Genomic DNA, 26,735 nt, shown 5'->3' with positions numbered 1-26,735 from the left:
TTTGACCTAGTTTCAACTTGTTAGAACCGAGTTGTTTTCTTCCGCCGTTTGTTTTTCGTTTCTTTGTTCGGTTCATTCTTTCTTTGCAACCGGAGTTCTTAAGTTGAACCTTCTGGTTCGTTCTCTTGTTCGATTTTTCCCTGTGTATTAGATGAGTACTTATTGTGTGGTTACTATTGCTTGCCTACGATAGATTGACCGGAGTGTGACGAGTAGATCTATCAAGAGTTTTGAGTGCGCATCATCTTCATCAACATTGCAGGCAAGTTCACACTTTGATCATACCTTTTCTACAACCCATGTTTTATTGCATTAGATCAATCCTCACACATTGCATGATTAGGATCTAATTAAATTGTGGGATGGGAAGTAGATGAGGTAGTACCTATTACCTGTATTACTATGAAACCTTTGGGAGTTACTTCTACGTTTGCTTATTATTATGCCTTGCTATGCTAGTAGACGTGGATTGGGTGAGTGATATCCATGACAGATGTGAGTTGATAATTTTAATGGTTTATCTAAGGTGGCAACTTAAACACACATCTGGGTGGATTGAGGCACCTGATGTCTATCAGGACTTGCCTGTTTTTTTTGGACCGCCACCCAGGCTCAAAGGGATCATAAGATCTTTCATGCTAGAAACTTCCGTGTGCAGCCACATGCTACTATGGGCTCTGGCATAGTTGACTAAGTTGTGCGAACTCTTACGGGGTGGACTAGCAGATGTAGGGGATGTAGGTGTACCGGTCTACCCCACATGTAAGGTGCTAGTGCTTCTGAAAGACTATGTCTCGGTCATCCGTTTCTCAAACACCATGTAGTGCGAGAAAACAAACGGAGGCGATCGAGTCATGTGGGGAAAAGTGCGCAACCTCTGCAGAGTTTACAAACTAATCATGATTAGCCGTGTCCCCGGTTATGGACAACTTGAGTATCTAGTACTTGAATATCATTGTGAATCTCAACATGTTACTTCTAATTAATGTTGTTGGGTTTTAATTATTTTTAATTGGGATTGAGAATGCTGTCAACCATTCTCAATGTTTCACAACCACCATGATAGTAATTAATCTTATTCCTTTGCAGTAGGGAAAAATTGGCTTTACGCAAAAACTTTATAACCATAGAGCTTTTCCACCAGCCAAATATGCATGTAGTGATAGCCATTGTTCATCATTCTCTATGGTGTGAATTTGCCAGTACATTCAATGTACTGACCCGTTTCGGGCTGCAACGTCTTATGTTGCAGGTTTCTTACGACGAGTAAGTGATACGTTAGGGTTACGATTTCTACACTCAACTTTGCCGTTGGTGTTGATGGGAATCCACAACCTTGTTGCTTCCGCTATATGGATTGAGGTAATAGTATTTACGTTACTTTATACATGTGATTTACCTCTGTTATAAATCCTTCGAGTACTGTGTGTGTCAGCATACTGATCCAGGGATGACACATAAGCACAGAGACTTGATCCATTCGGGTCGGGTCGCTACAAGTGACCACTTTCCTTGCAATAAAAGCACTCAGTCTCAGGCTTGGGTCCATTCTTTGGCTTCTTCCCGGCAGCTTGCTTGCCGGGCGCGGCAACTCCCTTGCCGTCCTTCTTGAAAGCTTTCTTACCCTTTCCCTTCTTGAACTTAGTGGTTTTTTTCACCATCAACACTTGATGTTCCTTTTTGACTTCTACCTCTACTGATTTCAGTATTGCAAATACTTCAGGAATGGTCTTTTCCATCCCCTGCATATTGAAGTTCATCACAAAGCTCTTGTAGCTCGGTGGAAGCGACTGAAGGATTCTGTCAATGACCGCGTCATCCGGGAGATTAACTCCCAGCTGAGTCAGGCGGTTATGCAACCCAGACATAGTGAGCATGTGCTCACTGACAGAACTATTTTCCTCCATCTTACAACTGAAGAATTTGTCGGAGACTTCATATCTCTCGACCCGGGCATGAGCTTGGAAAACCATTTTCAGCTCTTCGAACATCTCATATGCTCCATGTCTCTCAAAACGCTTTTGGAGCCCCGGCTCTAAGCTGTAAAGCATGCCGCACTGAACGAGGGAGTAGTCATCGGTACGTGCCTGCCAAGCGTTCATAACGTCTTGTTCTGCAGGGAGAACAGGTGCATCACCTAGCGGTGCTTGTAGGACATAATCTTTCTTGGCAGCTATGAGGATGATCCTCAGGTTCCGGACCCAGTCCGTGTAGTTGCTGCCATCGTCTTTCAGCTTGGTTTTCTCTAGGAACGCGTTGAAGTTGAGGACTACGTTGGCCATTTGATCTACAAGACATATTGTAAATATTTTAGACTAAGTTCATGATAATTAAGTTCATCTAATCAAATTATTCAATGAACTCCCACTTAGATAGACATCCCTCTTCTAGTCATCTAAGTATAACATGATCCGAGTTAACTAGACCGTGTCCGATCATCACGTGAGACGGACTAGTCAACGTCGGTGAACATCTTCATGTTGATCGTATCTTCTATACGACTCATGCTCGACCTTTCGGTCTTCTGTGTTCCGAGGCCATGTCTGTACACATGCTAGGCTCGTCAAGTCAACCTAAGTGTTTTGCATGTGTAAATCTGTCTTACACCCGTTGTATGTGAACGTTAGAATCTATCACACCCGATCATCACGTGGTGCTTCGAAACAACGAACTGTCACAACGATGCACAGTTAGGGGGAACACTTTCTTGAAATTATTATGAGGGATCATCTTATTTACTACCGTCGTTCTAAGAAAACAAGATGAAAAAAAACATGATAAACATCACATGCAATCAAATAATAATAGTGACATGATATGGCCAATATCACATAGCTCCTTTGATCTCCATCTTGGAGCTCCATGATCATCTTGTCACCGGCATGACACCATGATCTCCATCATCATGATCTCCATCATCGTGTCTCCATGAAGTTGCTCACCAACTATTACTTCTACTACTATGGCTAACGCGTTTAGCAATAAAGTAAAGTAATTTACATGGCGTTTCTCAATGACACGCAGGTCATACAAAAAATAAAGACAACTCCTATGGCTCCTGCCGGTTGTCATACTCATCGACATGCAAGTCGTGATTCCTATTACAATAGCATGAACATCTCATACATTACATATAGATCATTCATCATTCATCACAACTTTGGCCATATCATATCACAAAGCACTTGCTGCAAAAACAAGTTAGACGTCCTCTAATTGTTGTTGCAAGTTTTACGTGGCTGAAGTAGGGTTCTAGCAAGAACGTTTTCTTACCTACGTGAAAGCCACAACGTGATTTGTCAACTTCTATTTACCCTTCATAAGGACCCTTTTCATCGAATCCGCTCCAACTAAAGTAGGAGAGACAGACACCCGCCAGCCACCTTATGCAACTTGTGCATGTTAGTCGGTGGAACCGGTCTCACGTAAGCGTACGTGTAAGGTTGGTCCGGGCCGCTTCATCCCACAATACCGTTGAAGCAAGATAAGACTAGTAGCGGCAAGAAAGTTGACAACATCAACGCCCACAACAAATTGTGTTCTACTTGTGCAAGAGAACTACGCATAGACCTAGCTCATGATGCCACTGTTGGGGAACGTTGCAGAAAACAAAAAATTTCCAACGGTTTCACCAAGATCCATCTAGGAGTTCATCTAGCAACGAGTGATTAGATGCATCTGCGTACCTTGTAGATCGCGAGCGGAAGCGTTCAAAGAACGGGGATGAGGGAGTCGTACTCGACGCGATTCGAATCACCGAAGATCCTAGCACCGAACGGACGGCACCTCCGTATTCAACACACGTACGGAACAGCCACGTCTCCTCCTTCTTGATCCAGCAAGGGGGAAGGAGAGGTTGAGGGAGATGGCTCCAGCAGCACGACGGCGTGGTTGTGATGGGGCTGCAGTACTCCGGCAGGGCTTCGCCAAGCACTATGGAGGAGGAGGAGGTGTTGGAGAGGGAGAGGGAGGCACCAAAGATCAAGGTAAGAAGTCCTCCATCTCCCCACTATATATAGGAGGGCCAAGGGGGGGGGCGCCGGCCCTAGGAGATCCAATCTCCTAGGGGGGTGCGGCCAAGGGGAGGAATCCCTCCTCCCCAAGGCACCTAGGAGGTGCCTTCCCCTCCTAGGACTCTTCCCTCCTTGAAACCCTAGGCGCATGGGCCTCTTGGGGCGGGTGCCCTTGGCCCATGTAGGCCAAGGCGCACCCCCTACAGCCCATGTGGCCCCCCGGGGCAGGTGGCCCCACCCAGTGGACCCCTGGGACCCTTCCGGTGGTCCCGGTACAATACCGGTGACCCCGAAACTTGTCCCGATGCCCGAAATAGCACTTCCTATATATAATTCTTTACCTCCGGACCATTCCGGAACTCCTCGTGACGTCCGGGATCTCATCCGGGACTCCGAAAAACATTCGTGTCACTGCATATACATATCCCTACAACCCTAGCGTCACCGAACCTTAAGTGTGTAGACCCTACGGGTTCGGGAGACATGTAGACATGACCGAGATGCTCTCCGGTCAATAACCAACAACGGGATCTGGATACCCATGTTGGCTCCCACATGCTCCTCGATGATCTCATCGGATGAACCACGATGTCGAGGATTCAAGCAACCCCGTATACAATTCCCTTTGTCAATCGGTATGTTACTTGCCCGAGATCCGATCGTCGGTATCCCAATACCTCGTTCGATCTCGTTACCGGCAAGTCACTTTTACTCGTACCGTAATGCATGATCCCGTGACCAGACACTTGGTCACTTTGAGCTCATTATGATGATGCATTACCGAGTGGGCCCAGTGATACCTCTTCGTCATATGGAGTGACAAATCCCAGTCTTGATCCGTGTCAACCCAACAGACACTTTCGGAGATACCTGTAGTATACCTTTATAGTCACCCAGTTACGTTGTGACGTTTGGCACACCCAAAGCACTCCTACGGTATCCGGGAGTTACACAATCTCATGGTCTAAGGAAAAGATACTTGACATTGGAAAACTCTAGCAAACGAACTATATGATCTGATGCTATGTTTAGGATTGGGTCTTGTCCATCACATCATTCTCCTAATGATGTGATCTCGTTATCAATGACATCCAATGTCCATAGTCAGGAAATCATGACTATCTGTTGATCAACGAGCTAGTCAACTAGAGGCTTACTAGGGACATGTTGGTGTCTATTATTCACACATGTATTATGATTTCCGGATAACACAATTATAGCATGAATAAAGACAATTATCATGAACAAGGAAATATAATAATAATGCTTTTATTATTGCCTCTAGGGCATATTTCCAACAGTTCAATGTTCCTTTTGGGCACCATGAGAGACCAAAGACGGTAATGGTTTGTGAGACGATAAACAAACGAAACCAAGTGCTTCTCCCTGCTATCATAATATATTTGTCCATACCACACATGATCTTCCAGGCGATCTTGTCAAGAAGGCATTGGAAGTCCATGGCTCTCAACCTATGCATCGAGAGGAGGAGGTCAAGGTACTGAATAGGAAGTTCGGTGCGCACTGCCGGGAAAGCATCAAGAATGTCATCTAGATCAATGTTCGAACATCTAATCGGGGCCACCAAGCTCCTTTGCACATTCATAACTAGGCTGATTGCGTCACCAAAGCTCTGGAGGATGCTCACAAGCATGTCAATGTCTTCCTTTAGAGGTGCCAAGAAAATGACCGCATCATTGACATACAAGGAGGTGCGAAGGTACGCACCCATGTAACAATCTGGGAAGATCTCCACTTGTCGTTGCCATGTCTAAAATCTGTTGAAGCGGGTCAATAGCAAGGACGAACAACAACGGTGATACCGGGTCACCCTATCGAAGGCCCCTACCATGCTGAATAGGGTCACCAGGGACACCATTGAGTACTCCCCAAGAAGTAGAAGTGCGCCAAAGAGCCGCCAACCAACCACAAAATCTTAATAAAACCCCTTTTTAACCAAAAGATCAAGCATGCATTCCCGTTTATCAAGGATGAGACATGTAGCCTCGTTACTGACACAACACCCGCTTTATTGCCGCCACGACAGGAGATTTCGACCACAGAGCCGTCGGGTTCTCCCCCTTCCCTCTACCCCTCCTAGGTGAGGTAACAACCATGTACCCCACCCCACCGACAGAGGGAAAGAATGCTCACTGTCCATCTACGATTCCAGTGGGGCTTTCAAACACCCTACGGGCGACCGCCGACAGTGGCGGCAATGAATGGAACATGCTACTTCCAATGCAATCTTTCCCCTCGCCGTGGGATGATGTGCCCCTCCCAAAGCCACCGCTCATGTTGGATGATGTGCCCCCACCCACCATCAATGGCGGAGCTTGACCAAGATCTTTGGGGGGGGCAAACACACAAAACTTTATAATCTATACTCTCTCTAAATTATTTAAGCCTGCATGTGCCAATCTTGGGGGGGGGGCACGACACACCCAACAACGCACTAAGCTCCGCCACTGCCCACCATGGCGTCGCCGTTGGATCTTGCGCCGCCGCATCTGGGTCCCGCCGCCACCATGGGAGCGAGAAGCTTCAATCCGCGTGAGAGGTGTGAGAGAGTGAGTGGGCAGTGACGGCTGTTTCCCTAAAGGGAAATGTTTCGACCGAGCCGGTCCCGACTGGCCGTTAACGACCGTTTCCCAGCATCACCAACTAAAATCGGAACGTGGGCAGTTTGCCACGTCAAAAACGGGATAAAAGAAATACTCAATGCTTTTGACCACTGTCAATTTTTTGAAGCGGTTTTTAAAGGGAGACTATTCCCATCAACCGGCGAATGCTACTATTGCATCGATCTTCTCCATCGGCAGACACGTGTCCTCGTGGTCCGAGAAGCAGCACGTGCCCCATCTCTAGAAACACCACGAGCATTGCATCTCCTTCCCCGCCTCTTTATGCCTGCTTGCAGCCATGGCTGCCACTCGAGTGTGCACGCCCGAGCACCGCTCTAGCCACCATCGGCCCAGCTGTGCCGCCCCAGCCTCCCGTCTCACCCTTCGTCGTCGCTCTGGTCGGCGATGCATTTTATACTTTTCGCAACAAGAACCTTGTTGCAGAAGACCTCCGACAACATCATCTTTGTTGCATAAATCTCGATTGACATTGCATACAATGTCATCATTTTCGGTGAAAAATCTTCGCAACGTCATTCATGTAAAAGTCCTCCCGCAACATCATCTATGTTGCAAATAGTAAAAACGAAAAAAATATCCCACAACACCGCCTATGTTGCAAAAGTCCCCCAGCAACATCATCTATGTTGCAAAATGTAAAGACGAAATGAAATATTTCCGCAACACCGCCTATGTTGCAAAAGTCCTCCGGCAACATCATCTATGTTGCAAAAAAAGGTGAAGACGAAAATAAAAAAAAATCGAGCAAAAAAAACGCTTTCGGTGTTTTTACAACAAAGCTGTTGTTGCAGAGCGAGCTACGCAATATCTACCTTGTTGCAATCGTACCGCACCTCATCCGGAAGATCTGATGGCTATACGTGGCCCAATCCAGTGGCTTCGGAGGCGGTTGATATTTTCAATTGCTCTATGGGCAGACGTGTAGCGTTCCCTTTTTAAAAGTAAAAGGCAGACAATTATCTGCCTTATGTTTTTGATGCGGTGTTTTTGCGAATTGTAAAGTGATGTTTTTTTCTTTTTTGCGTTCCACTCGTATATGTAGCAACACAACACATGTCCCAGCCGCATAGACGCGCTGCATTGCGTCAGCCGTCAGCAGCGGGGCGGCATATCTTCTCCTTTGGCCGGACGCAACGCCCGCTTTGTGGCCGCCACGGCTGGTGCTTTCGGCCACGGAGCCGCCGGCTCTCCCCCTCCCCTCTACCCTCCCTTCCCCAGTTGAGGTAACAAGCATGTACCCCACCCCACCGTGCCCAGACTTTACGGTCGAACGACGAACGACGAACGACGAACGACGAATCACCGCTCTCGCTTTTCCCTGCCACTTTCCCCCCTGCGTGCTTTCGTTCATTTTCTGATTAATTTTATTTCCGTCCCAGGCAAGTAGCGGTGCGGCGCACGAGAAAAAACATGTCGCTAGAGACTGCAAAACAGATACCTTGTAAACGGCTCACCCTCGAGGCTGCCACGCGGGCCCGAAAAAGTCAGCCCACCTGTCATACCCCATAACAGCCATGACGGCGTCGCGGCAGCATGACACGCAGCCCGAGACGTGGTAACTCCATCCGGTTCCCGAAACACGCGGCCCCATGCTTCGCGACCGCGAGGCTAAACCCCCGAAACCCCGCCGTCCGATCAAAATCCGACGCCCCAGCGTCGCCTTGCCCCTCCGCCTTAAACCACACCAGGCCCCTTCGTCCTCGCCAGTCGCCCCCATCCCTCTCAGACCAAACGAACGAAACAGGCGGAGCGCAACGCCTCCTTCGCTAAATACGACTCACGAGTCTTCCACAGTCCCCAGCTCTCCTCAACTGCTTCGCTTCTAATCGCTCGCTCCCTCGCTCGCCATGCTCTCTGCGGCCGCGGCCGCCCCGAAACCCTAGGCCGAGCACCGATGGGCTCCCTCGACAGCGCCGCCGGGTCGGGGAGCTACAAGCGCGCGGCGGCGCCGGCCCCGGTGCCGCGCACCCCGGCGGGCGGCGGGGGCGCGGCGCGGAGGCCGGGCGTGAGATCCAGGCTCGCGCGGTTCGTGCTCGTCGACAAGGTGGACTTCCTTCAGTGGATCGGCACCGGCGCCGCCTTCTTCTTCGTCACCATTCTCGTGTACACCTTCCTCCCCGGATCGCTCGTCGTCGAGAACCCGACGATGCTGCTCCCTTCGCGACGCGCCAGCGGGGGACGGGGGCGGGGCGGGACCGAAGCCGTGCTGCCTCGCGGCCTCGGCGGGCTGGAGACCGGCGAGGGCCTCACGTTCGAGCCCACGAGGCTGCGGGACAAGTGGGCGAGGGAGCGGAGTCAGGATGCTCAGAGCTTGGCGGAGCTCGGGAGACCCGTCAAGAGGGTCGGGGCCCGGAAGCCGCGCCTCGCCTTGGTGAGTTGTTGAGCTGGGCTGGGCGGTGTTTGAGTTCTGTTTTCTCGCGATTCTGGCTCTGATTTTTTTTCATTGCACTTCGTTTAGGTGTTTGGGGATCTCTCTCCCGACGCAATCCAGCTTCAGATGATCAGCGTCGCCTCGGTGCTGGAGGCGATGGGCTACGAAATGAAGGTGCGTGGCTCAACTGCTTTCTTCTGAATACCGGAACGCGTCTTGCCGTGTCTTTATTGTTTCCTTCATTAGTTGGTTTGCTTCCACAAGTGATATTCCTTGATGGTATACACAGCAAGTTCAGATTCCGTATCTGATGTACTATTCGTAATGCAACTAATCTCTTAGTTCTGATTTCGACGTTCACACTTCCTAGTATAGCAGTTCCACGAGAGGTAGCATGAGGTATCACTGTCAGTACCTCCTACTTTCGGAGGTGGCAACAATCAAATCTGATTTATGCAGTGCAAGTCTTAGTGATATTTTGTTAGACTAATGGAGTATATAACGCGTATATGTATCCTAATTATCCCTATGTGCGTTATGGTATGCTTGAACGATGGTTGGTGTTCCCCCCTGAACCCTCCTTCTACCTTTGCGCTCTTTCAGCAAGTTTGATATTTTGATCACTGCTAGTTCATGAGCACTTAGGGATGAAATAGGATCTTTGTTGAAATAAAATCTGTACTATATGCACGGATTATTCATTTCTATTGTTTTGTCTTCTTTGTATGGTTCATGATCATAATGTTGCAGAAACTTTTGCATGTGCATAGGTTCTAAAGTGCTGTGTTAAGTTTATGGGCCGAAGAGTCGAGTCTTTTCGCCGGGGTGCGATGCATAGACTAGTGGACCATGCTTGCTACAAATACCACATTAGACCCTGCTTGGAATCGGTGTAAGCTTATAGACCCGGATTTAATTTACAGGTGTATATTACCGGTTGCAGCGTGATTTCCGCCTGGAATAAACACGATGGCTGGAGGTCTGTATCGGTTACGGGGGTATTTAGGAGCCAATCAACAATCCAAGTGGGGCCTTACTAGTTGACTACACTGCAAAATTTGGAGTGGGAGCCAGAAATACATGGCCACTTTCTGAATCAGCACAACATCTTGCTATCAGTATTAGGTTATCAGAGGCAGGGAGCTAGGTTGATACTTTGAGCTTACTAGGAAGTACATCTCTTTTGGAGTGGTCTCGGTCTAACATGAGCTCAGTCTTATAGCGGGTTGCACAATTAGTCGAGCCACTAGTTGTCCTTGACGAGTCACGTCTAGTCAACAAGTTGGTTGTCTAGTCCAACTATTCAAGTTGAGATGTCTAGCCAAAACCCAAGTACCGAGGCATAGATTACTTGAATCACTCTTATCATCGTGTGTATCTATGGTCTTCTGCACAAAACTTGAACTGCACAAGTACCCAAACCAAAATGGATGCACATGATTGAAATGTCATAAACTCCCTGTCTGTATGTTGCTATTAATCCGCTCTGCAAATTTTCAATGCAGGTTTTCTCATTTGAGGATGGCCCATGTAGTAGTATTTGGAGTACTATTGGCATACCAGTTGAGATCTTACCTGTGGACACAAAGTTACTCACTTCTATAGATTGGCTAGAGTAAGTTTTAAAGTATATCTTGCCAGTTCTTTGCTTATATTACTTACTGCATATTGTCTCATAATGTAGCATTTTTAACTTGAAAATAGTATGTAGCCTCAGCCTCACATCCTAATCATTTCCTCACCAGGTTTATTTGTATTTCTGCAGCTATGATGGCATGCTTGTAAACTCAATTGAAGCAAGGCCAGTATTTTCAAGGTAGTTATGAAACAAGGACTGTGACTACATATTTCAGATTATTCTAAGGTGTTTGCACAAAGTCAGGTGTTTAATTTTGACCACTTCCAAATGTTTACTCAAAGTTAATGTGTCTTGCTGCAGTCTTTTGCAGGAGCCTTTCAAATCCGTACCTGTCATTTGGACTGTGCAAGAGACTTCCCTCGCTCATTGTATTAGGGAATATAAGTCTAGTGGAATGACTCAAATCCTAGGTGGTTGGCAAGAAGTCTTTAGCAGGGCAAATGTTATAGTTTTTCCCAACTACATATTGCCGGTATTTAAGCTATTCTCATACTACTAAATTTGACGAATTAATAATGTTTGCATTTTTATGTAGATCCCCCAGCCTGACATAAGATTATTTTATTATATTCATTTCCTGCAGGTGATGTATGCTGCATTTGATTCTGGTAACTATTTCGTGATTCCAGGTTCTCCTGCACCAGCATTTCAAGCTGATAGATTCATTGCGAAAAATTATGACAAAGATGTGAGAATCAGCCTGAGTTTAGGTCCAAGAGATTTTGTAATTGCTATGGTTGGTAGTCAGTTTTCATATGATGGGCTTTTGATGGAAGAGGCACTTGTCTTGCAAGCAGTAGGACCTCTTTTACAGCAGTATCCTTCTGAGAATAGCACACAGACTGAACTGAAAGTGAGAATCTTGACAGGAAACCAAACTGATAAGCATAGGATAGCTCTTGAGGTTAGGATGTACAACCATGCTGTCTTTCATCGTTTGAATTCACTATTTAGAGGCCATAAACCTTTAAATTGCATCTAACTGCTTGGTATTGCTCTAATAATCATAGGCCATTGCTTTAAATGTTGGCTTCTCAAGAGGTGCAGTGGAGCATGTTGCTGTTGAAGATACTGACAATCTCCTTGCTATAGCTAACCTTGTCATATACTGTTCTTGCCTTGATGAGCAATCCTTCCCCGGTGTGCTAGTTGAAGCTATGATTCTTGAGAAGCTGGTTATAGCTCCGGACCTTGGAATGATCACAAAATATGTATGCTCATGATGTCTCAAATTTTATTGGCATTGCATTTATCAACACAATACCTTACCATTGCACATCTTATCATAAGCTAACACTGTTTTCTTGATGGCTTAGATTGATGATGGGATAAATGGACTCCTTTTTCCAAGAAAGAATATCGCCATGTTAAGCCAAGTCCTACTGCAAGTGGTATCAAATGGGGAACTATCCGATCTAGGGAAAAATATTGCATCAGTTGGTAAAGCCCGTGCGAAGGATCTGATGGCTTCTGAAACCATTGAAGGCTATGCTGTACTATTGGAAAATGTTATCAAGTTTCCTTCCGAAACACTGACCCCGTTAAGTGCTGGGGAGATACCTTTGCCTTTGAAACAAGAGTGGAAATGGCATCTATTTGAGGATGTGAAGAACTTATACAATGTGAATGAAAGTTTGGCTGACTGCAAGATGCTCCAGAAAATGGATTGGCACAGGAACAGAAAGGATGACCCTCACAGTATTACACCAAAGATTGATGAAACGTTCTCTGCTATTGCATGGAAGGAAGAAAGAGCAAATGGTATTATGAGCGCCAAAATGAAATTGGAAGAAGAGTATGTAAGTATTGACGTAAATTTGATATTTAACAGATCACTTTTCATCGTTTTAACAATGCATGCTAAGTAATTTGATTGGATTGTTATGCAGTTGAAGGAGAGGAGTGACCAACCTCATGGAACATGGGAGGAAGTGTATAGAAATGTCAAAAGGGTGGATAGGATGAAAAATGAATTGCATGAAAGAGATGAAAAGGAGCTTGAACGGACAGGTCAGCCACTCTGTATATACGAACCCTTCTATGGGGAGGGAACTTGGCCCTTTCTGCATCAAAGCTCTCTGTATCGTGGAATTGGCCTGGTAAGCTGTTTTCACCTCTTAGCAGTAACCAAGTTATTCAGAATGTTAAATGGTCAGCCTGAATGCTCCAAATGTACACATTTAAAAACCATCTCTGATGTTATAAACCATGAGATCTAAAATCTGTAGCTGACCTTCTATAAATGTCATATTCCTTGTACCATGGCTGGTTGTACATGTTAAATGGGGAGTGTGACAGTGTGAACACAACTTTTGATGGAACTAAGATTTGCATTGCTTCCTGCATACAACTAATGCAAACTCATCTAGGTGTTAACATATATAACTGCCATGTATACCATTGAGTCAGATTTGGATTGCTAAGATTTAGTCACTTGAGGAGATATCTGATCGAACTAAACTTAATCCAACAACCCATGTGGTGACTGGTGACTTTACATATAGATGCAAATATGTGTATATTATTTATTTCTTCTTCCACTAAAATAAATAAATACGTATTTCTTCTTTGTTTTAAATTATTTTTTATCACTGAATTAATACTAATGGAACGGATGTTGGTATGTGGCTAGCCAGAATATATTTGGCTACTCTTAAGAAATATTTCAATGGCTTAAATTGATCACATGAAGTTTGTTTTCCATTAGTCTTCAAAAGGTCGAAGATTCGGAGCAGATGACATTGATGCTTCTTCTCGTCTCCCGCTGCTCAACAGTGGGTACTACAGAGATATCCTTGGCGAATTTGGAGCTTTCTTTGCTCTGGCTAACAGAATTGACCGGATACACAAGAATTCTTGGATAGGATTTCAATCCTGGAGGGTGACTGCAAGAAAGGTAAAATGATTTTTGTTTTGATATCAAAGAGGTCTTTGTATTTTGGTTATTTTTATTTTGGGGTACCACTGATTCTCAATGAATATGATAGATATAAGAATGATTTGGGCATTATTCTTTGTACAGAACCTGTGCATTGGATGTCACTGCCTAATATGTTGTCAAGCTGTAGATATGAATTTTCCTTTTGATGATGCAATGTAGATTAGTTATCCAGGTCATGCATAATTGTTAGCATCCTATTTATATTTACCATCCCATTTCCTAAGCAGGCGAACTTGTCAAAAAATGCTGAATCTGCAATGTTGGAAGCTATTCAAACTCAAAAGCATGGAGATGCCTTCTACTTTTGGGTTCGTATGGACCAAGATCCAAGAAATCATGCTAATCAAGATTTCTGGTCCCTCTGTGATGCGATTAATGCTGGGAACTGCAGGTCATCTATTTAACCATGTTTCATAGGTTGCACTGTTGCATGTTGTTTTGCAAATGTTCTAGTTTTAACAGATATTGTATTGGATTGGGCAATAAGTTGTTCTAAAAACATGTTACCAACCATCATTTCTTACAGAGTACTCCCTCCGTAAAGAAACATAAGAGTGCTTAGATCATTGAAGTAGTGATCTAAATGCTCTTATATTTCTTTACAGAGGAAGTAACATTTTAGAGAATCTTACTGCCCTTTCTGGCCTACCATGTTTACAGAACTAAAGTTGCTATTTCACGAACTGTTTAAAGTAGAATTTTTGGCTGTGGTGCCAAACTGAACTGCTTTGTTTTACAACAAACTAATTTTCTTCATAGTTCTGTCCTGAAGGTTAGCTGTTTTGGAGGCTTTTCAAAGGATGTATGGCTTGCAGCTTGATGGAGATTTGAATTCTCTGCCACGTATGCCTAATGATGGAGACACGTGGTCTGTGATGCAAAGTTGGGTTATGCCTACGAGATCATTCCTGGAATTTGTAATGTTCTCAAGGTAACATTTTTTTTGAAGTATTATTATAGCCAAACCATACAGCTAGTACTTTTTTTAACTGTAGATATGGAAATCCTGGTGCACTGGCTAGTTGGTCGTTGCCTTGTATATGCATTTCAAGTGATCTACTACCGTGAGCATAAAAAAGTACTCCTGCATATACACAGGCTGTAAAAAAGTGATCTACTACTGTTAAGAATTTCATAGCCTGTGTATATACTGTCTCCAATAACGCCCAGCGATGGTTAAAGTAGTATGTGTGTATTTCTTACTGTTTAAGTATATAGCCTTGTTGTTGCATGTACTGACATTGGGCTAAGGTCCAAAGAGGACTTGGTTTGTTTTAAGTCCTGCGTTATATGGTTCAAATTCTTTTATATATATACTCGGTTGGTGTTTTACAGAGATGCTGTTTTATAGGATGTTTGTAGATGCGCTGGATGCACAGATGTACGACAAGCATCATCAAACTGGGCATTGCATCTTGAGTCTCCACAGGGTGAGCGCCTCTATCACCTAGTATTAGACAATATAGTTAATACCCTTCCTAGTCCTGTCACAGTGATATACTGATATAGAACATTCGAACACTTCTGGCTGGAACAAAAGAACAGCTGATCACTTTTACAGGAAATGAAATCTGACCTATATGTTTGTGATATATGATAGTTATGCTATTTCCACCTCGAAAACCTGTGACCGTTGCTCTCTTGTTGATATGTACATGCACAGGACAAGCACTGCTACTCTGGTGTTCTCGAGTTGATTGTAAACGTTTGGGCGTTCCACAGTGCACGGCGGATGGTGTATGTAAACCCAGAGACTGGTGCAATGCAGGAGCAGCATCCGCTGGAGGGCAGGAGAGGTCAGATGTCAATCCAGTGGCTCTCCTACGCTACTCTGAAGAGCATGGACGAAGACTTGGCAGAAGAGGCTGATGCGGACCACCCCGACAGAAGGTGGCTCTGGCCACAAACTGGCGAAGTTGTGTGGCAAGGTCTGTACGAGCGGGAGAGGACCATGCGGCAGCAGGAGAAGGAGCGAAGGAAGCAACAGACCAAAGACAAGATCCAGAGAATGAAGAAGAGGGCTCGGCAAAAAACCATAGGGAGGTATATAAAGCCACCGTCAGATGATGCCGGTCGCTTAAACGACACAAGGACGGACATTTGATTGAGTAGCGCTTAACCACATACTTAGGGCAGTTATTCATTCTTCAGGAAATTTTGTTCATTCTTTGTTTTCTGCTAATTTCCTAACTGGTTGCTCCCAAGTGGGTGTGATTATTTTTGTCCAGTTTTGCCCTGTAACATAACTAGGCCATCGAGTTGCGATCGTAGGTGTAAATTTGGCTTTGCGATGGAGCTTCTGTTGACCCCGTTCACGTTCTCCTTCGTAGCCACGGTAACTGATTCTCTTGGAACATTGTACTGAGCGTCTTCCTATGCTGACCGTACTGTGCATTGCCTTTACTCTTGAGTTAACTGCATATCATCTCCTTTTCCTTGTCGGGGATCATTCATGTTGCGTGTTGGTTCAGGAAGAACCAGTGCACTAGAGGTTTCGTTTGACACTGGTGCAGGACGCCTATATGGAATTTCTGGAGGAAACCACCACCTGGAAGTCAGATTCCCAGGGTCGTTGGTGTTAGGCTCAAACATCTAACCCTTTGCATACTCCAAGTCTAACTCTAGCCCAATAATTCGACACAATTGTAACATTTGGTACCCTGGCTATCTTGTGCCTGGCCACAAGCTTCCCTGGAACCTGCCTCACATCTCTTCTTTTTTAGCGAAACTCCCGAGCTTTATTGATCAATGATAACATATTTTACATAGCCCGGGCCTCCAAAAGCCATACATGGCGGTCTGGTACTAAATCTAGAGAGTTTCTAGCATTTGATATATGGGCATCAACATTCATCTCTTGACGTTCATGGTACTAAATCTAGAGTTTCATTCTTATTCTACTACTCTGAACAAGTGTTTTCATTTAGCTCAAAGTATGTCCTTTTCCTCTCACTTAGGGGAACAAGGTGGCACACAAGTTTGCTAGGAATTCCTATGATTCTACTCCCTCTGTTTCGAATTACTTGTCGCATGTATGGATGTTTCGAATTACTTGACGCATGTATGGATGTATCTAGATGTATTTTAGTTCTAGATACATCCATTTCTATGACGAGTAATTCGGAATGGAGGAAGTAATGCTGTAGTTTCTTGGGAGGCTGATCCTTCGTAGATTATCCTAGTTGAACTTGTTAGTGATGTAACAAGTATTTGATTTGAATAGTGTGCCACAGGTTCCAGAAAAAAATCTAGAGAGATTCTAGCAATGATATGTGCATCAACATTCATCTCTTGACGTTCATGGTACTAAATCTAGAGAGTTTCTAGCAATGATATGTGCATCAACATTCATCTCTTGACGTTCATGGTACTAAATCTAGAGAGTTTCTAGCAATGATAATATGCATCAACATTCATCTCTTGACGCGACTGAGAATTATCTGATGGCTCACAAAAAAAAGAGAATTATCTGATGAATAATCGATAACCAAATAACCCTCATCCGACCAATATAGGACAGACTTCTACCCAGTACTAAATCTAGAGAGTTTCTAGCAATGATATGTGCATCAACATTCATCTCTTGACGTTCATGGTACTAAATCTAGAGAGTTTCTAGCAATGATAATATGCATCAACATTCATCTCTTGACGCGACTGAGAATTATCTGATGGCTCACAAAAAAAAGAGAATTATCTGATGAATAATCGATAACCAAATAACCCTCATCCGACCAATATAGGACAGACTTCTACCCAGTACTAAATCTAGAGAGTTTCTAGCAATGATATGTGCATCAACATTCATCTCTTGACGTTCATGGTACTAAATCTAGAGAGTTTCTAGCAATGATAATATGCATCAACATTCATCTCTTGACGCGACTGAGAATTATCTGATGGCTCACAAAAAAAAGAGAATTATCTGATGAATAATCGATAACCAAATAACCCTCATCCGACCAATATAGGACAGACTTCTACCCAGTACCCACCAAAAAATATCGTACTACATGCTGCACTATTACCAGAAACACAAAGGAAAGCAAACAGCGAAGAGACGACATCCAAGTAGGAACTGTGAAATAGTATCAGATTACACAAATTGTAATAAACACAAAGCAAGGGCAGTTTGACGACATTAATTAATTAATTACAATAACAGAGAAGCCCACAACGCTCTCCCTTATTTATTCTACACGGAGGATATATGTCCTACCACTTCCAAACAACTAGGACAACAATTGGTGAAATGTTGAACTTCATCCCGCCACAGCATTAGCTCTGGAAACAGATCAAAACTTGAAGCAACCAATTCTTGATGAGAATGTCCGCCCACTCACATCCACGCCATCATGACAGAGGCCCCGTTCTCCGAGTTACCAACAGGGCCTGTGTGGTTTCCGCCGCGAGAAAGCAGCGCCAGCAGCCCGCCGCCATGCACCCTGCCCTCCGGCAATGGAGGCTCCGACTGCATCGAAACAGGATCAACCTTCACTGCCGCAGCAACTTCCATCTCGTCGGGTTTAACATCTGTGGCGAAGTGGTGGATCACAGGGCCTAATGTACCACCACCATGAACACAGTGGTCCTGGACTAGAGCGGTGTGAGCTGAACAGAGGCCAGTCTTGCTGCGAGCAAATTTATCACACTGCTCTGTGCCAATACCGAAGCTCGAGTCCGGCAGGCCCCATGAGCAGCGCTTGCCTCCCCCGTGCGCCTTGCAGAAATCAGTGCTCCCCTGCGCACTCTTCACACAGCCGTCGAACCTGCATCTCTTGCCACCACCATGGCGCACACAGTACTCCGTCCGCCCTCTAGCACTCTTAGTGCAATCGGAAATAGCGCACCTCTTCCCACCACCATGCGCAACACAGTACTGCGTCCCGCCATGCACACTCTTCGGGCACACTCCACCACCCTCAAATAAGCAGCGCTTGCCTCCTCCGTGGCCCTTGCAGTAAGGGGTGCTGCCTTCAGCTCCTTTGGTACAGCCCAAGAAAGTGCAGCGCTTGCCTCCACCATGCGCCTTGCAGAACTTTGTGCTTCCCTGTGCACCCTTTGCACATTCTGGAAACTGGCATCGCCTCCCACCCCCATGAGAGATGCAGAGGCCAGAATGACCTTCTGCGCTCTTGGTGCACTTCTCCTGCTGACACCTTTTTCCACCTCCATGCCTGATGCATAAGCCAGATCTTCCTCGGGCAGCACGGGAGCAGCCATCATTACTGCACCGGCGGCCACCGCCATGGGCAATGCAGTGGTCGGTGCGCCCTTCAGCGCTCTTTGTACATCCAAGAAACTCACATCTCCTCCCTCCACCATGGGCCTTGCAATATATGGTCCTTCCTTCAGCACCCTTCTGGCAACCAGGTTTCTGGCATCGCCTGCCACCACCATGGGCTATGCAATGCCCTGATGCACCTCTTGCCCCTTTCCCACATCCAGGGAACTGGCAGGTTTTAGTGTTAAGATTGCGCTGCTGAGGGTTAGTTACCACCGAAGTAGAGGCAACCGAGCTCTTCACACTTGCTGGCATAGTTGACGATATGACTGGCGAAGCTAAAGCACCATTCTCTTGTCTGGGTATCTTCGAAAATGGAAAGGCATATGTTGCTTCAGACGCATATGATGATGAAACCACAGAGTGCTCAAAACCCCAACTAGACGGTGCTGACCCATTCCCTATAATGGCTGGTAATGAATAGGTCACTGGTATGTCCAAGCCATCATGAATATTTGGTGACACCATATTTGTACAAGTGACAGCAGATTCAGGTGAGCCAGTGGATAAACTCAACTGAAGATCCAGTTTAGGAGATTTGGCCACCAAAGCAGCAGAGGATTTCCTTTGGAAGTGTGCAACATCATTGCCAAGGGAAAGCTCAAAATTCAAGCTAAGATCAACAGATGACTCCTCATCAGCCTCCTTTAGCGAGCATGGAGACATTGCACAAGCTGTGGCAGAGCTTACTTTGCTATTGTCAGATGAACTTGGTGAACGGCCTAAACCCAGAGTGAGTAATGCATCCCCAGTACCTTCTGCTCCCGCCATAGTACCCCACTTCCTTTTCAGGGCTTTTGTGTTAGTGAATGAAAAGCTGGAGTATGATGTGGAATCAAGTGTATCTCTATGCTGAGCAGTATGTTCAACTGAACTCTGGTAATGAGAAGTGTTCACCGAGTTGATTCTATCACCAAATCCAAGGCCATGAGAAGTTTTGTCCATTCCAATTCGGAAACATCAACCAATTAGTAAATGAAAAGAACCACCAGTTGACTGACTTCCTGGTATCATAACTTTATTTATGAACTTCTACTAGGTTAGAAAACTCAGAACAGCTTGCAACCCCCGCTAACAAAGCCAGATACATCATCACGATCCATTTCTCGCCAGTATGTATGGGGTGAGTGGGATGAAGTTTTGAACTGACCCTCAGTTTCTACTTAGAAACTTCCACAGTTCAGGCCAAACAGAAGGTGATGATCCTGCTGATTAGCAAAAAAATATGAGATGAGAATCTAGGAAGTCTCAACTACAAAGCTCATGCAGCAAAAGTAAAAAGAGATCCATAAAAGGCTACTTAACATTAAAGGGTCATAAAAATTGCATACAAAGGGAAAAGGAGACCACAACCAGGAGCAGCTATCTACTAAAAGGAGAGCACAGTCATGACATGTCCACTTCTGTCATGATCAACAGATCTTAGAATTGTCGGTGTCTTTATAATTCAAAACAAAATTATGTTGGTTTACCCTAATGCTAAATCTTTCAACCCGTAAATTTAACAGACTCTGTTTATAATTTTGTAGTGACTTCAATAGTTAGCTTTCATAATCATATTCTCCCAAGATATTAGTACCTCCGTCCCAAATTACCTCTCTTAGATTTGTCTAGATACGGATGTATCTAACACTAAAACGTGTCTAGATACATCTGTATCTAGACAAATGTAAGACAAGTAATTCAGGACAGAGGGAGTATAAGATTATAACATTGCATAACATTGTTTTGAGATGAGTCTATATCTATCGTTTTTATTTGTTGATCTGTAAGTGCCTACACAGATCAAAGATCAGAAAGATTGATTACACATGTACTATATCAGTTGAGGGGACAACAAATCTCAGACCCTATAGATGGCAGGTGTAATTCAATATCGCAGTTCCAACTGTGTTAAACATTTGTCATCTGTTGTTTATTTGAATACCAGCACTACATTATCTTATAACAAGTAATGAAGTTGAACAGCATGACGCCTTTTGCTCTGAACAGGAATACATGCTTCCTGTTAATTCTTTCATAAGAAACAGAACGTGCAGTTACATCTTTGATTTACATAAGATGACCAACAACAAGTACACTTCATAAGGTGCAGTAGCAAGAAAAATGTCGGTATGTAGGACCTTAAAATAAAGATATCAAAGATGATGAATTATACCCAGTATGGCAGCACTCTCGCGGAGCCCAAGTGAGTTGAAAACACAGGAGTGAAATCAGTGGTCCCTGCAAAAATAACGTAGTCTTGTTAAAATTTATGGTGGATAAGAGATTGTAGATCATGCTAAATACATGTTTCACTTATCTATTTTTAGTGCACATCAGAAGGAAAATGTTAAAGTTGCTGACACTGTAGCCCACATATTATAGCTAAATTATGCCATGTTCCTTTTGCAAAACACATTATAGGAAGTACCAACCACAGGGTTATCAGAATAACACCAACTTCATGGAGATCCTATTCACTTACTACTAGCTCATCCCTTCTACAGTATTTTTTAAGTCCAGTATGTATTACTTGCCAGGAGATGATTGTATGACCAGTTTCTCGAAAAGAAGGAAAAAGGTAGCCTTCACTCAGTCTCACAACTAAAAGAGTTATAGTAAGGTCTTCAATTCTTCATATGCTTAGCGCACACATCAGATTCTTGTGCATGCCCTTACAAGTTGGGACAACCTAAAACTAGACGCCGCCTCAATCATATTGCATAACCAAACTTTGCCACAAGTATGGCACTTCGTGTATGGCTCTTATTTGTCTCACTACCACAACTATGGGATGCTGCACTTCCTTAGCATCCTGCCAGGCTGATAAAACGACGCTTCTGCCAAACATTGCAAAAGGTATGGTGACCAATTTCTTTGCGACAAGCCAAACCACAGTTGTTGGCAGTCTGGCAGTAGTTAGCCTAGATTTAACATTGTTGCATTTTTTTCGTCATAGGATTAGTGCCAGTGCTTTTGGAGGAGCCTCCAATCAATAAATATGCGACGATCCCATCAGCTATGATTTGCTTTTCAGATCAAACATTGACATCAATAGGTAATTACTCGTGAGACAGCCAGCCTTGTTATCCATGGCAACTGGCCGAGTCTTAATTCCCAAAACCTCGACGCCAACCCAAACCGTGCAATTGGACAATATTATGACAGGTTTTCACTAAGTTCGTGAGGAAACGCCAGTGAGTGTCTACCTTTTTTTACTACGCTTGAGAAATGATTTTTTCCCCGAAAAGTTGAGAAATGGAAATGTATAATACCCCTGAAGGGAGAAAACAGAGCAATCGATCACTTTGCTAAGCGTAAGACATTCATTATTATAACTCTAATTCTGTAGTTTTCTTCCCCGCAAAAAAAAACTCTAATTCTGTAATTAGCATTCGCAAGAATCTAAAGTTCTGTACATCAACCCAGCCATAATTTAACGAAGCAGGAACAGTGACAGGTGATACAAAGATCCACTGAAATGATCTTCCGTGTCCGTCATCGAATTAACAAGGGCAACCGAAACAGAGAAGACAAATCTGAGGAATGGCCCACGAAAAACTAGAAATCGGGAGCCATAATCTGCAACGACCTGGTATGAGAAAAAGGAGTAAAGAAACAAATTCCGGCGGCGGCCGTTTGTATCACCAGATTGCTCACCCCGAACAGAAAGCACCAAAAAAGGGGGCGCAAAAGGCTGCATGCTAAAGGAAAGGAAAGGAAAGGAAAGCGCGCATAAATGAAAGCCGCCAAAGATTTCTCATCTCAGAGGAAAACCAACAAACAGGCCTGCCATGACTTTGTCTGCACATCACACAATCACAAGAACCATGAAAAGAAGAAACACGCACGCAGTCAGAGATGGAGATATCTAGAAGAAAAAAAACAGGTTTCAGAGAGCCGTGAATCTGGCACGAATCGGCGCAAAACCAAGGGCGGAAAGCGGGCAGGAAATCCCGGCGCGCATCGGCGACGATAACAGACGCGAGCACGGGCATCCCGGCAACGACGGTGAAGGCAAACGACATACATAGATATACATATGGAAGCAGGTAGGGAGGGCGAGGAGAATCCGGCAGCCGACGCACCTTGGGTGTGGGTGGAGGATGAGGAGGAAGCGGGCGATCCGATCGACTGGGTCGCGAGGGGTGGCTAGGGTTTTGAGTCAGTTGCGCGAGCGCGAGAGACCCGGCGGCCGCGGCGAACAGCGGCCAGCAGACCAGATTTGTAGGGAGGGAAGGAAGGAGGGGAGTTGAGCGGGGTTGAAGGAAATCTCAGCGGAGAAAAACCGAGGACGCAGGCGGGCAGGGGGTGCTATAAAACAGAGAAGGGAGTGGGGCGGGGCGCCACAGGTAAATCGCTGTGGCCACCCCGTGAGGTGAGGTGATGAGGGCGAGCGGAATTGGAAAGCGGGCAAAAGGCAATGCACTCGTGCCTCCCCCTTTCCACCTGGTTTGGCATCTTGTCCAGGTACGACCGCTTCTCTTCTTTTGCTTGCTTCTACTCCCACCGCTACCACTTTTTTACTACTAGTACAAACATTCATCTTAAATTGGCATCTACAAATACTCCTTCAGTCTCAAAATTCTTGTCTTAGATTCGTCTAGATACGGATATATCTAATACTAAAACGTGACTTGATATATTCGTATTTAGACAAATCTAACACAAAATTTTTAGGACGGAGGGACTACAACAGTAGTAGTATAAGATGTTTTATTTATCTTTAATCAAATTTAATCAAATGTATGTAGACACATTTTAGCGTGTTTGTTCATTCATTTTAGTCGTACTGGAGCGAACAAAACAGGCCGTGTCGACACAAGAGCATTTTCACTACTATGGAAAATGATGGAAAGCAAAATCCACAATCGATCGGTCCGCATGTAGTGTATATTAAAATATCCAAAACATCTTGCATTTACTAGTACTACTAGTAAAATTTCAGGACTCAAAAATGTTTTTTTAGTTGGCAAAGGGCATCATTAGGGATGCATTTTGCGGTGTGCTAAATGAATAGGATATAGTACTTGATATATTTGTTGTTTCCGATCATAGTACAATAATTCTAATATTTATATATTTTTCAAATTATTGGGCTGATTGATCACATGGTTGTACCAAACATATTAAAATGGAGGTGCACATTTCGAATGAGCTGGTTCCTTCATTATCTTTGGTTTGGAAAGGTTCAAGTGATGTTTATTTATAGGATTTAGCTACAAATCTGACGTCGGGTTTTTAAATATGGTAAATTTGACGCCCGAAATGACAAATTATGTTGTCGCGAGCATCACAATTTTTTTTAGCAAGCATGAAGAATCCTTGTCATGCTCTTTTCTTTTTGCTACGATGTTTAGCAAGGTTGTTGAAGAAAAATTGCCATGCTCGCAATAACGTAATTTGTCGTATCGAGCGTTAGATTTCACATGGTTAAAAATCTGACGTCGGGTTTTTAATCTTCTTGGATTATAAGCAATTTTAAGGTTTAGATGATGTCATAGATCGATCTTTAAATAAAATGATGAGAGAGGGAGAATGCCACATGGTTACAAAAATACTACTGTACGCGAATTTACGTACGGCTTGTCATTAATCGGGCTATTAACTGAACATATGCGTAATACTTCCTTCTTCCTTCTCTCACAAATACTATAACATGTTCTAACTTTTTTTTGAATCAAATGTATATAGACACGTTTTAGTGTGTTTGTTTATTCATTTGATCATTTCAATATGATCGTAGTCGGTATTAAAATATTTAAAGCATCCTATATTTGTGAATGGATGGAATAATAGAGGATTTAAAAGTCGGATTAGCATGTGGCATGCTCAAGTGGGGGGAGTAGGAGGATGTAGAGTGGCTCCAAACACACCGATGCCGTCTAATCCGCCGACGAGGCCACCAACAAAATGGAGGAGGTCGAGGAAAAGTCAGTGGTTCATTGCACCTGTACACGTTTCGTCCGTCCAACGACCAGACGAGCCATCCAGGTGCAGTCGGCCGGGTGCACGCAGCGCAGCGCACACGTAGAGGGGGCGGCAGAGGCAGAGCCTACTCGGCGGTGCGGCGCCGCTTGGGTCGCACGCCGGGGTGACGCTGCCCGTTTTATTTTTTTCCCGTTCCCCACGAACCAAAAGCCGTCGAGCAGCCGCGTGTGCCCGCACGTTACCCGCCGCCTTCCGCCTCTGGCGGCACGACACGTGTCCTCCGCGGCGCCAGGCCGGGGCGCGCGCGGCCTCGGGCCCGACGTCACGCGCGGCGTCAGGGCTCGGGTGGGGCCCCCGCGCGCGTGGGTGGGCGGCAGCGGCGCAGCGCAGCGCCTCGCCACCGTCCGTGGTGCGCCTCTCCCCCCGAGCGAGCGGCGGGCGCGGGGGCCCGCACTGGGCGAGCTCGTGGCCTCCTTGCGGCATTTTCCCTTCCTTCTTTTCTTTTTCTATTCTCGTTTGCCGTCGCCTCCGCGTTCTGCCTGCTCAAATTTATCCGCTGTTAATTTTCTCTTTGGGATTCCCGCAATATTTTCCTTTCTTTAGTGTGTGCGTCGTGCCTCTAAACTAAAACCTTTTTCTTTTCAAATAATTTGGATTGCTTACCACGTGTCCCATACGATCCTCTAAAATAAAACCAATAATGTTGAAAATCTGATGTCATATTTTAAAGCATGACAAACAGAACGTTGTATGACAATTTATGTTGTCGCGAGGATGACAATTTCCTTTAGAGAGCACGGGAAAATCCTAGCAAAAACTGAACATGACAATTATTTGGCATCCTCGAGAGAGCATAAATTGCCATAAAAAACATTCGATTTACCATGGTAAAACATCTGACATTCGATTTGTAGCGAAATTAGATAAAACATTATGTGCCTCGTGTCTGTTGATCCGTGGAACAATCTCGTGTGCTCTCTAGGGCCTGGATTCGTCCCCTCCTCCCTTCCTCTGCCAGCCGTTTTGGATGGTCGACAGTGAAAAGGAAAATCCCGATGCCTCGCCTCCGGCTAATAATTAGTTTAGGATTTGGTCCACGCAGGGATGGGGCTCGAACGGATGATAATCTTTCTTCTTGGACTCCCAGACTTCGACCTTCTTCAAAGCTTCGGCGTGGATTCTTGCCAGCTCCTCAGGGCTGCATGGTTAGGCTTTCTCATCGTGTGTACGTGACAACGAGATTTGATGACAGGTTCTTTAGATCAATTCAAGGGGTTCAACAGCAATGACTGCATGAAGACTTCTTAACTGTCATTGACAATGTCATGCAGGCTCTAATATGAAAATGGCGACAGCGGCGCATTGGCGACTCGTGGTGGCAATGGTCCTTCAGTAGTTCAAGGACCTTAATGTAAGTTTTATTATGTTTGAGCCGATTTATATTTCTGGTGAGCCTTTATAATAAATTTTCATTTTTGCAAAAAAGTTAGCCACAAAAGTTGTTTACTATTTGTTGAAAGACATGCTTATTTGCATTTTGGACTACCTAGAAACGTGATTTAGTGATACTAAAATTGTCTAGGATAGCTGTGTAGGTGGTTGACTCTTGAGCGCGAAAGGTCGTGTGATGGGTTTGATGAGCCGGAAATTCGCAGGGCACAGTGGTATGGGCACATATCTCATCACCCCTTCGTTCGCGTCGTGATTCGTGCACTTGTTTACACATGAAAATGCCTAAAAATCACATGTAAACTCTCTACACTATGAATACATTACAATATACACATCAATCTTGTACAAATACTTAGTACATAACGTCATATTTCCTCCTATACGAATATGTGATGGACCTTACATGTTTAGGTCTTGCTTCATGTTCATCTTCTTCGTCTGGTTTCTTCATTCTTAGTGTGGGACGAACTCTTCTTC

General features: G+C 44.8%; 2 protein-coding genes across 3 annotated transcripts; one reads left to right on the top strand and one right to left on the bottom strand.

Moving 5' to 3' along the window:
* Positions 1-8,348: 8,348 nt before the first annotated feature.
* On the top strand, positions 8,349-16,012 carry LOC125544151. The gene is made up of 14 exons (XM_048707734.1): positions 8,349-9,029; positions 9,117-9,203; positions 10,535-10,644; positions 10,795-10,845; positions 10,969-11,140; positions 11,252-11,572; positions 11,679-11,879; positions 11,985-12,467; positions 12,558-12,767; positions 13,376-13,564; positions 13,837-14,000; positions 14,382-14,540; positions 14,961-15,039; positions 15,273-16,012. Exons 1-14 carry the CDS (start codon positions 8,553-8,555, stop codon positions 15,711-15,713), a joined length of 3,144 nt encoding a protein of 1,047 aa, XP_048563691.1. The 5' UTR covers positions 8,349-8,552; the 3' UTR covers positions 15,714-16,012.
* Positions 16,013-17,663: 1,651 nt separating this feature from the next.
* LOC125544152 lies at positions 17,664-23,226 on the bottom strand. Of its 2 annotated transcripts, none has more exons than XM_048707735.1 (3): positions 22,964-23,226; positions 21,052-21,116; positions 17,664-20,101 (listed from the first exon to the last, which is right to left on the bottom strand). In XM_048707735.1, exon 3 carries the CDS (start codon positions 19,836-19,838, stop codon positions 17,949-17,951), a length of 1,890 nt encoding a protein of 629 aa, XP_048563692.1. In that variant the 5' UTR covers positions 19,839-20,101; positions 21,052-21,116; positions 22,964-23,226; the 3' UTR covers positions 17,664-17,948. The 2 variants fall into 2 exon arrangements, with proteins under 2 accessions (XP_048563692.1, XP_048563693.1); XM_048707736.1 differs by having other exon boundaries at positions 17,664-20,098.
* Between the last annotated feature and the right edge of the window lie 3,509 nt (positions 23,227-26,735).

This window comes from Triticum urartu, chromosome 3 (assembly GCF_003073215.2).
Source record: "Triticum urartu cultivar G1812 chromosome 3, Tu2.1, whole genome shotgun sequence".
Taxonomy (NCBI): Eukaryota; Viridiplantae; Streptophyta; class Magnoliopsida; order Poales; family Poaceae; genus Triticum; species Triticum urartu.
Note: the sequence above shows the minus strand (reverse complement) of the source record. Positions and strands in the feature narration are given on the sequence as shown.